The 16,025-nt window shown below is 40.4% G+C and overlaps 1 protein-coding gene across 1 annotated transcript in view; it reads left to right on the top strand.

The window, feature by feature from the left end:
• wnt3a (wingless-type MMTV integration site family, member 3A) overlaps window positions 1–16,025 on the top strand; it is a gene marked incomplete at both ends in the record, with an annotated part of 28,112 nt that overhangs the window by 10,863 nt on the left and 1,224 nt on the right. Inside the window, one exon of the mRNA XM_079820268.1 lies at window positions 10,464–10,705. Within this exon, the coding sequence (XP_079676394.1) occupies window positions 10,464–10,705 (242 nt within the window). The remainder of the gene's footprint in view (window positions 1–10,463; window positions 10,706–16,025) is intronic.

Raw genomic sequence — 16,025 nt, 5'->3', positions numbered from 1 at the left:
GCAGCCCCCTCGAGAGCCGCCTGTGCATGCTGCACTCCCATGCAAACAACAAACATAGGATGTGTATCCCCACCCATGATGTAGCATGGGCAGGGATGAACACATTTAGTGAACTGAGAAGTCTGTGGTTGTTCGCTCGCCATTTTTAACTTAAATGTGTCTGCTTTGTCAGTATAAAAGTTTTTTGTGTGTGAGAAATACAGAGTGACAAAAACACCAGAACTGACAGACAAGATATACACAGAGTGCTCTGAAGGCACAGAAGCTAGTTTCTGTTTGTGTTCACGGGTGCCTTATAGTTTCCAGATCTATGACGTCACCCGCCTATCAGAATCAGAAAGAGCTTTATTGCCAAGTGTGCTTGCACACACAAGGAATTTTTTTTGGTGCTGAAGCTTCCAGTGCACATATACAATACAAACACAACAAGAGCATAGTAATACAAATTCTAAGAATAAAAATATGAAAATAGTATCAAAAATATAAGGTCACAGTTACGTTTAGTCAGAATAAACATTTACAGATTATGAACATATTTACAGTATTTGAGTAGTATGAATATATAAATATAAAAAATCTCCTGAGTTTAGAAGATTGCATTAAACAGTCAGAGTATTGCACTTTGGGGGGGGGGTTATGGGTATTTAACTGTTCAAGAGTGAAATGGCTTTTGGGAACAGGAGGTGTCCAGGGTGAGCGCGGAGTCTGTGATGATTTTTCCTGCTCTCTTCCACACTCTGGAAGAGTACAGGTCCTGGAGGGTTGGCAGGGGTGAACCAATAATCCTTTCTGCAGTCCGGATTGTGAATTGTAGTCTCCTGATGTCAGATTTGGTAGCTGAACCAAACCAGACAGTGATGGAAGTGCATAAGACAGACTCAATGACAGCCAAGTAGAACTGAATCTGCAGCTCCTGTGGGAGGTTGAACTTCTTCAGTTGACGAAGGAAGTACAGTCGCTGCTGGGCCTTTTTCATAATGGAGCCAATGTGATTATCCCACTTCAGGTCCTGAGAGGTGGTAGTGCCCAGGAACCTGATTGACTCCATTGCTTCCACAGTGCTTTTCATGATGGTGAGTGGGGGGAGAGCTGGGGTGTTCCTCCTGAAGTCCACTATCATCTCCACTGTTTTGAGCGTGTTGAGCTCAAGGTTGTTGTAACTACACCAGACAGCCAGCTGTTCAACCTCCAGTCTGTAGGCAGACTCATCACCGTTTTGGATGAGGCCGATGACAGTGGTGTCGTCTGCAAATTTCAGGAGCTTCACAGAGGGGTCTTTAGAAGTGCAGTCATTGGTGTACAGGGAGAAGAGCAGTTGGGAGAGAACACACCCCTGGTGGGCGCCAGTGCTGGTCTGTCTGGAAGCTGGAGATCCACTGACAGATTGATGATGGCATGGAGAGCTGGGTCAGTTTAGCTGTGAGAAGATCAGGCATGATGGTATTAAAGGCCGAACTGACGTCCACAAATAAGATCCTTGCATAAGTCCCAGGTCTGTCGATATGTTGCAGGATATAATGCAGTCCCATGTTGACTGCATCATCCACAGACCTGTTTGCTCTGTAGGCAAATTGAAGAGGATCCAGCAAGGGTCCAGTGATGTCCTTCAGGTGGGCCAGAACCAGTCTTTCAAACGACTTCATGACCACAGACGTGAGAGCGACAGGTCTGTAGTCATTAAGTCCATTGGGTTTTTTGGGGACGGGAATGATAGTGGACCGTTTGAAGCAGCAGGGAACTTCACACTGCTCCAATGATCTGTTGAAGATCTGCGTGAAGATTGGGGCCAGTTGGTCAGCGCAGGCTTTCAAACAGGCAGATGAGATGCTGTCTGGGCCTGAAGCTTTCCTAGTCTACTGTTTTTTGAAGATTCGGCTCACATCCTCCACACAGACCTTAAGCTTGGGTTGGATGACAGGAGGGGGGAGGAGGGGGGTGCAGGAGGTGATGTGGGATGTGTGAATTGCAGATCAGAGCGGGTGTGTGGTGTGGGACTGGGCTTTTCAAACCTGCAGTAAAAAGCATTCAGCACATCGGCCAGTTGTTGATTCTCAGCAGATCGGGGGGATGGTGACTTGTAATTGGTTATATTCTTCAAGCCTGTCCAAACTGAAGCCGGGTCGTTGGAAGAAAACTGGTTTCTCAGCTTTTCAGTGTAGCTTTTTTTAGCAACTCTGATATCCTTTGTCAGTCTGTTTCTGGCCTGGTTATACAAGACTTTATCCCCACTTCTGTAAGCATCCTCTTTGGGATGACGTGCAGAGATGTAAAAATGTAAAAAAGGGGCAAAAAAATATATATATATTTTATATATATATAATGCTCATCAAGCCTGCATTTATTTAATCAAAAATACAGAAAAAACAGTAGCCTAATATTGTGAAATATTATTACATTATATTCTTTTTAACTTTTTATTAATCAAAGAATCTTGAAAAGAGTATCACAGTTTCCATCACTGACATTAAATCCTCATATTAGAATGATTTCTGAATGATCATGTGACACTGAAGAGTGGAGTAATGATGCTGAAAATCCAGCTGTGATCACAGGAATAAATTATATTTTAAATTATTTTAAAATAGAAAACCATTATTTTAATAATATTTCACAATATTGCTGTTTTTTATCAATGCAGGCTTGATGAACATAAGAGAGTTCTTTCATAATGCTGCATAATATTCAAAAATGATAATATAGCTAATAAAGTCCTTTCACGTAACCATTTCGCCAGCCTACACTTCACATAATAGGCCTGTAGGAGCCAGTGGCACTTGGGTTAACTTTGATAGTTTCATGAAATAGTAAACGGTGTATCAATATACATAAATACAAGTGAATTTAACACTTACCATTAATGCGACTTTTGCTGCTGCATGGTTTTGTTTGTTGTCAGTTAAAATCCATTTTGTCAGTGATGCAATTTATAAAATGAGACAAACCGCAGGAAATCGTTCCACAAACATTAGTTCGTCTGTCCATGTAATTTTCAACCGATTTATGAATAAGAACAGAAAATTACCGCTTCACATCGCCCAATGGAATTTGAACTTGCTTTGCCAGATCACGATTGGTTGGTGTATATACATGACAAACGGGCATTGGTGAATTGTGTAATACTTTAAAATATATAATATATAGATTTGTAATTAAATCAACACATTAGCTCTGATTATGGATGAAAAAAAAAAACAATTGGTTTTCTTTTTTCCCGCGAAGCCACACGCTCTCTGAAAGGACCATATTTGGCTCGAGAGCCGTTTCCAAACAGTGGAAAATCAGCTGTCAATCAAAACGCACGCAACCCATAGCAACGCGTTATAGCAACGCCTCAACAGAAATTGTCCGACTTTTGAGCCGTTCGTTACTATTGTATACATTGTCATGTTAAAATAATCACATTTATTTAGTTTTATTGACCACGATATTATCATTGATATTTGTCTGAGAGGGGTACTTTTGATTCATTTTGAAAAAGGGCAGGGGCTCGAGCACCCAAAGCCCCCCCCGCAGTGGAAGTGGATATTGGTGTCACTGGCTTTGCCGGTGTTAGTACTTGAGAATGCCAAGCCAATACAGTTTAGATTAGTCACCCTTTATTGAATTAAATAAAATCAATGAACTCTTCAATAATTCTGGGCTAGACTGTAAGGTCTGTTTCAAAAGCGTGCAAGTAAAAAATTAAACATTCAATATTTAACATTCTTAGTGCAAGAGAACAAAAAAAAAAGTGTGGGTCTCACTTTATATTAGATGTCTTTAACTACTAAGTACTTACATAAAAAAAATTGTTAGCTACAATGTACTTATTTTGTTCATATTGTATTGCAGAACACTTGCTGCTATTGCGGTGGGATACGGGTAAAGTTAGGCACAGGTTTAGTGGTATGGGTAGGTTTAAGGGTAGGTTAAGGGGTAAGAGAAGGGTAAATTAAATTAATTACAGCTGTAATTACATTAATGTATGTTTTAAATATAAGTAAAATGCAACAACACTATCAAATGATTAATCTACATGCTAGTACATAGTAGTTAACCCCTTACCTGTCACCCCCCTTTTTGAGAATACACATGAAAATACACTATCCAAACTTAAAGGGCTGTAATTCAAGAATGCTTTGGAATATAGACCTAAGTTTGTTCTTTTTTTAAAGCAGACACTCTGCAGATTATTGCTGAAGTGAACACAATTCAAAATATGAAAGTATGAAAAAGTTATGGAAATTAAAATTTACTGTAAATAAAAAATACTGTACTAAATATTTTTATTTTATATAAAATATAAGTTTTACAAAAATGTTTTAATCTAAAATTACTATAAAATCAAAGCCATATGTCTAACCAAGTTGTGTTCCAAATTTGAAGTTGATATCACAAAAATTGAAGTGCCCATGAGATTTTGTTTAGGCGCTGTACCACAAATAGCCACCGGGTGTCACACATATTCCATTGATTGTTTTTTTAATGCATTTTTCTGTAAATTTCTGTCCAAATATCCCTTCCATCACAAAATGGTCACCAAATATGGAACCCTGAGACTCAGACCTTTCCGACGATATGTGTTTTGTCAAGATTAGAAAAGATTTTTATTATAAAGTAGTTAAAATAAATGTTGTAATATAAAACATGACGACGCCCACTAGGGGAGGAGCCCGCTAGCATAAATTAAAGTACCGTTTCCATGGTAACGCAACGTCCAATTTCAAAACGGTTTTCACAGGATGAATTTTGAGTTTGTAAGCTTTCGAATGATACCTAATTTATGATAATTACTCAAATATATGATACGAAAAAAAGCAGATCAAAAAAAGAGTGCCAGGTGTCCCGCCAGCGGGACGGTGTTAAACATCCATCCATCCATCCATCTTCTTCCGCTTTATCCAGGGCCGGGTCGCGGGGGCAGCAGTCTAAGCAGAGATGCCCATACTTCCCTCTCCCTAGACACTTCCTCTAGCTCTTCCGGGGGTACACCGAGGCGTTCCCAGGCCAGCCGGAAGACATAGTCCCTCCAGCTTGTCCTTGGTCTTCCCCGGGGCCTCCTCCTGGTTGGACATGCCCGAAACACCTTCCCGGGAAGGCGTTCAGGAGGCATCCGGAACAGATGCCCGAGCCACCTCAGCTGACCCTTCTCGATGTGGAGGAGCAGCGGCTCTACTCTGAGTTCCTCCCGAGTGACTGAGCTTCTCACCCTATCCCTAAGGGAGCACCCAGCCACCCTGCGGAGAAAGCTCATTTCGGCCGCCTGTATCCGGGATCTTGTCCTTTCGGTCATGACCCAAAGCTCATGACCATAGGTGAGAGTAGGAACGTAGATTGACCGGTAAATCGAGAGCTTCGCCTTACGGCTTAGCTCTTTCTTCACCACAACAGACCGGTACATCGACCGCATTACTGCAGAAGCTGCACCGATCCGTCTGTCAATCTCCCGTTCCATCCTCCCCTCACTCGTGAACAAGACCCCTAGATACTTGAACTCCTCCACTTGAGGCAGGAACTCTCCACCAACCTGAAGTGGGCAAACCACCCTTTTCCGACTGAGGACCATGGCCTCGGATTTGGAGGTGCTGATCCTCATCCCAGCCGCTTCACACTCGGCTGCAAACCGTCCCAGTGCATGCTGAAGGTCCTGGTTAGAAGGGGCCAACACGACAACATCATCCGCAAAGAGCAGAGACGAAACCGCGTTGTCCCCAAACCTGACACCCTCCGGCCCCTGGCTGCGCCTAGAAATTCTGTCCATAAAAATTATGAACAGAACCGGTGTTAAACATACTTAATATAAAGTGGAATAAAAAATATGAAAGTCAGCACACTTAAACCAGCACACTTAAATATATTCCATCTTCATTTGTACTTTACCAACTAGCACAAAATTGGCACATATTTTTGAGTATAAATGTGCTCGCATTTATTTGTGCATTAAATTACAGCTAAAAATTAAATATACATTTGTGCCTTATACTGTGATCTTGCATAGCCTTATATTTGATTCTAGAGGCATCCACAGCATCTTACATTACATTCAAGGCCACCATTAGATCAGTTCATGCATTCCCTGGGAATCATACCAATCTTAGAGTTGTTATTACAGTTGCATGCATGCAAAGTTTTGATGCTGTTTTAACCATTTCCACATTAAATCATGTTGTATTAACCTATTAACCTGTATTCATTTATTTCCTCTATCTTGTACAACTACTGTTCGCTGTTCACCGTTCAGAAATCTGAAGCTCTTCTGAAGCTCCTCGGCACCTGTGCTTATTTCCGTGTTCGTTTGACTTACGCCTGTAACTGAGTTGAAGTTGCTGTGCCTGCCTGAAAGGTCTCTCGTGTTTTGTGGTTATAAAAAGATGGATCTACGTATAAATCAACGCAATTCTTGCCAAGAAAAAAGAGAAAGAAACACCAATTGTGTTGGTGTGGCCAAGCTTTGGTCAATGGTGGCCCCCTAGTTCCACCCTTACGTAGCTCTGAGGTTGGTTGTGTATTTGTATGCATGCAAAAAAAATGCATGCAAGAGTGTGAGACAGACGGGGTAGGCGGGGGGACGAAAACGTCCCATGCCATTGTTTTGAGAGGCTTCTTGGCCCCTGAGGCAAAGGACAGACAAAGGCTAAGAAAAGGTCAAATTGTAATAGGAGTTACTTAGTGAACAAATCCTCCTAGTTTCGCTACACCCTGCTAGATGAGGTTTGAATCTTCTCTCGAGCCAGTTTCATTCAAGTTCCCTCTTGTTTTGTGCTCTCTTAGTCTTTAAAGTAAAATTCAGGTTAAGCTCCTCACTGAGAAAGATGTAAAAAGACCTGACTCATAGTACAATAATGCCAGGGATCAACATTATACAAAGCATAACCTATTGAAGTCAGTTTAGACAAGAGCGATCATAGAAATGACATCAAAGAGTATGCCATGCAGCAGAATAACAAGAAAGTTGTTAGCTGCCTAGCAATGGCTAGTATGTGTACTTCTTTCGTTCGTATTTCTCGAGCATGATTGTACAAGTACTTTTTTTTCTCTTTTACAAAGTTCTAATTAATGAACTACAGTGACATACAATGAAATTAGTGATTTGCTTTAGGCCAGCATAGTCGATCGAAGTCATCATTAATTTCCTTTACAGCCAGAGATCCATAACTTCCCCCCAGAACAATGGATGAGAGGAAGTGATGTGGAATGCAGCAGGTATAGGAACTGGTTGTTGGCGCATCAGCTGATGAGGGAGTGTCGTAGTCTTTGTCATCGAGAGAGCCCTTCAGATCTAAGCACTACCGGTCAGGGGTCACTGAAGGGGCTCCCTTGTTGTGATTAGTAATCAGCTCATAACGCAGGTCAACACACACAGCTAATTGAGACTGCTTACACCTTTACAAACACGTACCTTTAATTTCAGGAGCAAAATGTCAAGTAAATAAATGTTAATATTTAATATCCAAAATATTTAAACATAAATATTATATATAATAAAATTGGGCGGTGCTTAAACCAGATGTGTGTCCAGACTATATGATATATAGTATTGTATACTATTTTAAATGTAATTTTGTTCTCTTCATAGTTAACATCAATAATGCCTTGTATGATTTATAAAACTATAAACCAACATTTCTGTAAAAATATTTTAATTAAAACAATAATACTAAATGGTAAATAAATTTGGTAAATGAAAAGTTATTTAATAAAAAAACATAGGTGTCAGTTCCATGTGTGATATGGGACATGCTTCCAGCACTTTTTCCCACTTTTGCAATTTTGTCTCCACCACTTTTTGAAATCCATTGGAAAAAAATAGCTTGCGGATCGCAACTACAACACACTGTACTGACACTGAGGATGTCCGAATACATCCACCGTAATGAATGAGGCTTCTGCTTACATATTTCTAAGCTTCTAGCTACCTTCGTAGCTTTTATAGGAAATCAGCATGCAATGTGACAACTTCAAAGGCTCGGTGCTGCACATCAGAAACTGCTCAACTGCGTTCATAGAGATTACTTTCCACACTCACTGTTGCATTGCAATTTTTAGTTGTTTATCTAAAATATCATGCTGTCACCTGGTTCACCTGTTATCTAGCAAGCAGTGACTGCTTCTAACGGATACTTTTTCTATTATTCGTTATTCATCTTGAAGTCATTATCCGTGCCTTTTTCAGAATAAGGTTTTTGGCTTTGGTCACATCCCTAAACCTTAGAGGCAACTGGCTCTATGATGAGATTTTGTTCTTAAACATGAGTTGTTAGCACACCAAATGCAGTACTTCAATAAAGTCAGCTGACAGCTGACAAACTTTCCACAACATTGCAATGGAAACTCTGAATTGTAAGTGAAAAGCATGTCAGCACATGTCACATCTGAGCAATGTGTCATCAAAGAATGGTCGAGTTCAAACTATCCTCTGATGCTCAGCCAGACCAGTGCACACTGTGTCATTACAGGAAGCCACAGACCTATTTCACTTTTGGACAGTTTAAGGATGTCGGTGGCCCTTAATGACAAGGTGCCTGTCCCGCACTGTGAATCCTTAATCAGTATACTACTCCTGTCTCAGCTGGCTCTTTTATGTTTAGCCACTTAGCAACATGTTATGGCTTTATCTGAACCCCTCCCTCAAAGCAAAAGATGTTCAATGCCTATGACAGGTTCAAACAACACAAGCAACAATAATTCTTACTGCTAAATTTTTGAACTGCTGTGGTGCATATACAATTCCAAGTGTTGGATTGATCTCCTCCTTTGGGACCCGGAGTCCATGTTACACTTTGAACCTATACTTGTTCTAATTACACTGTTTTGGCTATTTCAGCCACTTTGTAAATTATACACCCGTTATAATGCCATAAGCATGAGTTGTTAGTAAAGAAGGGTCTGTGCTTTAAGCTCTTTTTACATGAAATTCCATCTTAAATATGAACATCAAATGTTCTGGTATGGATGTAGGACCACAGTATAGGATGCTCATGTACTGCTGTCCACGACAGGCCACTTAACTTGCTAAACTAGTGAGAATACCTTGGTAAACCATGTCCACCAGACACATTCCTGCTAAACAGGTCCATCAGCTAGATCAGCAGCTAACCATCATAAACAGGCTGACTAGCCTTGTATTATATTCCTTCATTCAGCACTTTATGTATGGCAGGCTGCTAGATTTGTTTCAAAATCATTTTTTCTGTAATCAAGACAACATTTATTTTAGATAGCAATGAAGTTTAGCAAAAGAAAAAAAGCAAGAGAAAGCGAGAAAAAAGACAGTTGCCCTGTATGATCCAGTACATGTGCTTAGAGTGTACTACCCAAGATAGTACTGAGAGCTATAAGAGAGTAGTTCACTTTAAAAGGAAAATTAACTCATTATTTACTCAAGCCATCCTAGGTGTATATGACGTTCTTCTTTCTGATGGACACAATCTGAGTCATATTAATAAAGGCCTTCTGAAGCGAATTGATGGTTTTGTGTAAGAAAAATATCCATTTAAAGGTCCCGTTTTTCGTGTTTTTTTGAAGCTTTGATTGTGTTTACAGTGTGCAATATAACATGTGTTCATGTTTCGCGTGTAAAAAAACACAGTATTTTTCACACAATTTACTTATCTGTATACTGCTGTTTTAACTGTCCTCAAAACGGCTCGAAAGATTTCCCTGTTCTATGAATTCCCTCCTTCAGAAACACGTAACGAGTTCTGATTGTGCCAGCGGTTCCCGTGTTGTGATTCGACAGCAGTTTAGCGCACGCAGAGCGCACGTTACCAGAAAGGTCACGCCTCTCACCATAACGGGGATGCATGCGCTCAATGATCTCTAAGTACAGCGTCCCTGGGAAAGCCAAACAAAGGTGACTTGACTCCGGGATGAAAATAACAGCGTCTCGACGACATGGCGACAAACCAACTATACAAACGCAACCGAACGCAACACTTCCTCTTATCCACGCGGGAGCAACAAGACCACGCCCCCTTTTTCGCATACTCTTGTGGGCGGAGGTTAGTCGATAAACTGCTCTACTGACGTAATTAAAGCAGGATGTACAGAGATGTAGTCCCAACCGGCCGTTCGCTGTAGGCTTTGAAAGGGAACTTCTGTTAAATAAAATATCTCGCTTGGCGTTGAACTTTGAGCTTTATAATTTTACAGGTATTATATATGCTCTAACAGCAACATTACACACTAACTAAAGTTTGAAAAATGGGATCACGAAGAACAGGACCTTTAACACGTTATAAAGTAAAATATTAATACGCGCCTTCTGTATTCAACTCAAGCAGAAAGTGTAACGCCTCTCACAGTTCAAATAGTTTTTCTGTAAGTTGAATACGTAAGGTGTATATTAATATTTTACTTAATAACATTTAAATATGTTAAATATGGTTATTTCTCTTACAAAACCCTATCGATTCGCTCCAGAAGGCCTTTATTAAATCTGTTTTGTACTAGACAGCTGCTCACCTCTATGTTTTCCTCGGCAGGTCTTTGGCGGTGGGACACCAGTACACTTCTCTGGGTACCCAGCCCATCCTGTGCAGCTCAATTCCTGGTCTTGTGCCCAAACAGCTCCGCTTCTGCCGCAACTATGTGGAAATCATGCCTAGTGTGGCAGAGGGGGTGAAAATCGGCATCCAAGAGTGTCAGCATCAGTTCCGTGGCCGCAGATGGAATTGCACTACTATCAATGATAATCTGGCCATCTTCGGACCAGTGCTGGATAAAGGTAGGCATACGATAAGAGAATCAATGGGAATTAATGGGAATTAGAGACACAGCGAAGACGAAGATAGTCGGGAACAGAATAGGAATTGCCAATGGTAGCAACCATACCCCAATATATACAAGTTATCACTCTTTTGCAATGGTGGTCAATCAATATGGGTTTATTAATCAGTCTAATATGCAATATTAATTATAAAACAGATGGTTCCAAATATACACATACCACCTTTAAATGTTTTGGCTTATTCTTATAGATTTAAAAATCCATTATGAATCTAAAAAAGCCACAGTTTCTACATTGTTTAAGAACAGGATTGTGATCAGCCTTTATCCACCCCATAACTAAAGCTACCTGAAAATCATATTTCACTCAGTGCTTCTTTGTATTCAGTGGCTATGTAACATAATGGCTTCTTAATTACAACAAAGGTCCCTGTTTGCACACAGCTCTGATTACTGAGATTACTCTGTTGTTCTGTGCACATTATTTATTTGCTGCTCTCTAATCCCACTCTCAATGGGCATTAGTCAGGTGCACTGGACTATGACAGTTTATTCAGATGTAGTGATGCACGCGTGTAAAGTGGGTGGGACATGTTTTGTTTGTTTCTGTCGAAGGGAATCCCCACATTTCTCATTGTGTTTGTCAAAAGTAATGCATCTCACTGCAGCAACACACTGACTTTCCTTAAATGCACTTCAGAAGTATCTCACTGTGAGTGTAACACGCACACATTATCAGACATACTTCACCGCTCAAATGGATTACATTGCCAGCTTGTGTATTTGTCTAAGGTGAAGTTATGAATGTGTTGTTTTGGTCTTTAATCAGTTGGGATTCTTGTCTAAGGCACAAGTCTGTGCATAACACATAGTTTAGGGTTATGTAGATTTAACAACATGAGGTGGAATTTTCAGCAAAACTCCCAAATTATCAACTGTTTTGCTAAGGTAAGCATTATTGCTATTGCTCAAAAAACTGCCACTTGACAAGGAACTCATGAATATTTATGTGAACTACAGTTTAAGCTATTCGATGTGTTGGGGGTTAATATTTTTTTTTAAATACATAAATATCAAGTGATTTATTAATACATTTATGTTATATAACTTAGTCATAAACAGTGATGAATAGCCACTTTCAAGTAAATATAATATTACTATTAAAATGAGTGTACCATAGTAATATTTAATTTTAAAACTACAAAAAGAAAACACAAAACGTTTCAGTAAAATGGATTGAACTTTTTTTAACTGGTTTAAAAGCAAAATGCTTCCCTTAAACAAACCAGACTTCCCAATGAGAAAAAGATATTTTAGGCCAGTTTTTGGGTTTGATTTTATTACCGGTTTACTTGACTTAAAGCTGTGAGTGAAATACAGTATTAGAAAATAGCAATGTAATATTTTTTTTTTCACACAACACCATTACACTTTGTAGAAGAATCTAAAAATTACTACTGAAGAATATAGTTTTCAATTCATCAGTTACTAGATATTGCTCTGGAATGTCTAGATTTTAAAAGAGTAGAGATGTGTTTAATAGGCTTTTGGCTACCTGTTGCTGCCTTTATTCCCTACTGTTCTATCAGTTCACCACTCACAGTGTCCAGAAGAAACAACGAGGGGTCAGGGTACTAGGAGCCAGAGCCCGTCGAGGGGCCACAGGTGGGATGAATGCTGATAACCGGCTACGGTGGAAGCCGAGCCAATTGCTTTTAATAAACTCTCAAGCAATTGTTACATTGATGGAGAGGGCTTGAACCCAAGCGGGCCACTGATGATGGGAGGACTACTCAGGTCTTCTCCATTGTAGTGTTAATAGCCACTCCATGTCCCCTGCAGTTCCCCCTCCTCCGGTCTAAATTGAAGGGGAGATTGGTCAGGGACAGGGGTGATGGAGGTTTAAACCAGGTCAGTCATCGGGGTCCAGGGGTGGCTTTAGTAAATCATTTTGATTGGATTAAACCTTCTGAAGCTCTTAATAATGTGAGAGGTCAAAGCGGGCAGATTAAGTGCTTTGTTGGGGGCGGTTTAAGTGCTGCTTCGAAGCTCAGAAGCTTTTTATAGAGCTTAAAGAAGAGCACCTCTCACTTTCGCTCCTTTGTGACTAACGCTGTCACTTTTGCAGAGCTAGTGCTATTGTGTGGTGGTGTTAATATCTGCGGTGCAGACGGATGTGTGTCGGTTTCCTCCTTTGTTTTGTGCTGGGCTGAATGGAGCGCTGATCTTTAATAGGTCTTCAGTGGCTTATTACTGACAATCACACAACTGTCTGAGATCTGCTCTGGTACTTTCAGCAGACGTGGATGATGTTTTTTCAGCATTTGAGGTGATAGCAGAGAAATGTACTTTCTCCTATTCCAGCTTTATATGAAGTTACAGTCCCATATGGCTATCAGAAAATGTTCTGTTTGTTTAAGAATCCCAATGACATGATTTAGGGCAGTATATGTTGGCTTGTCCATTCGCAGATGAGGGGAGTGTTCTGGAAACCTCTCTAAAGAAAAAAAATTATTTGAATTTATTTATTTTTTCAATTCCAATGGTGACACAGGAGCAGAAAGTGCACACTTCTCCTTTAAAGGCCTTTATTTTGATACTTTTACTGATGTATACAGTTTGACAGCTTTCTTTCGTTACTTAGTCACTAACTTGGCATGGAGAATCAGTCCGTTTTGCCACCTAGCTTTGCTTGCGTTGTACTTTTCATAAACCTGTGTCCCCTACAGTATTGCATTGTTTTGCAAAGGTAAACTGCCTCTCCAATCTCAGCCTCATCTATTTATTTTACAATGTTGCCTCAGGCTACGTCTGTATCAGCACTCATTAATTTACACTAACCAAAGTGTCAAAACATGGCCCACTGGAATCCGCTCACGATGAAAGGAGAGTCAGCGCAGGTGTTCTAGAAGAGTTTGATGAACACACCTTTAGCAGATAACGTTACCAGTCGCATGCGAGCTGTAACTGGACACCAGAATTAACTTGTTCCTACTGTCACTCGAGATTTCTGTTGTTACTGAAATCAGACAGTTAACCTGAAAAGCGGGGATTTATGTCCCGACAGATTACACACAAATAACTTTGTGGCCTCGTGGCCTTGTACGTACATGTGCCACTATATTGTTTTTGTGATATTTGTTCAAAATAGCTGTTCTTTGCAATTTCCTCAGACATTTAACATGCAATAAAATTGCATCTGGGTGTCAATGAAACCCTTTACATTGGAATTCCTTAAGGAACATCACCACGTTGGCCACCACCACAAAGTGAAGTAAAGGAATCCCATGACTCTTAATGCCAACACCCTCATCTAAACCAACTTTGCATGAGGTCAGGCTACCCGGGTTATGACCTCTGCCCTCAGGAGGAGAAACTGTTACAATTTAGGATGTACTGAGAGCACCGTGCCTTTCATCAAATGCATGTTTAACTGTGCTGGGGGAGGTCTGCTCACCGGCATATCATTAACTCTGCCCAAGAAAGAAAGAATGGGGTGTGGCAAACGGAGTTGATGGTGGGACCTTAGCCCCGCCTCCTGCTGGGCCCAACTCACCACACAATATCTGGGCGACCATAAGATTAAGCCAGAGAGAAAGCTCCTTTCACAATTCACACGCCCTTTAGATTGTTTTATTAAACCATTTCAATGGGGATTTCCCCGTCTGCCGACAAGTGGGGTCCATCCAATGCATAGTTTTCTGTTGCTATGACTTAACTTGGTCCCCACTAATCACTGGCAAGGGCAAATTTCATATAAAATATCGGGGGGCTTTTGTGTGTGTAATTCACCATGACAGTGGCAGCACAATGGGGGATTCAGGATCCCAGCAGGTAACAGGGACCACTTGCCATGTGAGGGTCCAGCAAAGTTAGCCAGAAGGTGGGCAGCAGAGGCCAACTATTGTCACAAATAATCAGTCTAATCGGGCTTCACCTGCATTCTTTTCTCAGGTAAAGACTCACTGCCACACTAAAGTGTCTCTATATATCCTATTTATCCTTTTTTTATCCATTCTTCCTCTGGATATTAATCTGCCCCCTCTTTCCCCCATCTCTTCTTTATTCCCCCGACCAGCCTGCCATTTCATTGTCAGCCAGCTGTATTTGACACACATTTTATTGGCTTCCTGATCATAAAACATAGGCCACTCAGTTGGTTTTAAATTGTAATTGAATGGCCCTTTCAGACCTGGCTATTCATACCCCCAGCCACTATATGATTTTTTTATATTGATATGGACGCAGAAGTCATCAGTTCATTTCAATTATCATACAGTGACAGTGTGGGCTTTAGATCAATAATTCGATCAGTAATTTAGTTTAAATGGTTAATTTAGTTTATTATTTAGATTTATTTCGATGTTTAGTTGAAAAATTTAGTGTCCCCAACTGAGCACGCCAAGCCAGAGGCAACAGTGGCAAGGAAACCAAAACCCCATTAGGTGACCTAATGGAGAAAAATAAACCTTGGGAGAAACCAGGCTCAGTCGGGGTGCCAGTTCTCCTCTGGCCAATTAACAAACAGCGTATTATTATTATTATTCTGGCAGCTTTACAGCTCGGAGGTCATAATAGATCAGAATATTCGAGGGACCGGGGGCAACATGCTGGAGACGGGTTTATTGAGGATGATGTTGATTAAATAATTATTAAAGTGCAATATTCGAATGATCGGAGGCAACACTCTGGAGACGGGTTTATTGAGGATGACATATCGATTTAAGTATTATTTAATTGTAATATTCGAACAATCTGAGTCAACACGCCGGAGACGAGTTTAGAACAAAGAAACATTGTTTTGGATGGTAATTTCAATCAAAACATTCAAAGGCACCAAATCTCTTTGTCATTATAATTAGCATTAAGAAATAAGAAAGACTTGTGGCCAGTTTTGCAACATCATTATCTCTAGCCTTGATTTCTCTAACCAGTTGAAACCTGCAACAAAGGAAGACTTGATTCACGTCTCCATAGCTGTTTCCTCTCTCCTGCAAGTGCAAGACTGCACAAGATCAAATCAAAATAACCAAGCTCATTAGCTGTCTGTTGGAAAATGCTTTTAAGTTTGTATGGGGCCCTCGTCAGCAAGAATCGTCACAAAATCCCCTGTTAGACAGAATATTGGATCATCTTTGAGATTATAATCAACCAAAAACTTGCATTGTTCATTCTTCAAATTAATTCTGAAAGTAACGCGCTGGGTCTTGTTACCACAATTCGACAGTGAGTCTTAGCTATGAGTAATATGAGTCTATTTCTCCATCTCAGAGTTGCTTAATTGAGTCTTTCTAATTATAGACTTGTCAGCCTTGTAT

This window comes from Gobio gobio (assembly GCF_949357685.1).
Source record: "Gobio gobio genome assembly, chromosome: 6".
Taxonomy (NCBI): Eukaryota; Metazoa; Chordata; class Actinopteri; order Cypriniformes; family Gobionidae; genus Gobio; species Gobio gobio.
The sequence above is the reverse complement of the archived record's forward strand: the minus strand, read 5'-3'. Positions and strand labels throughout refer to the sequence as shown.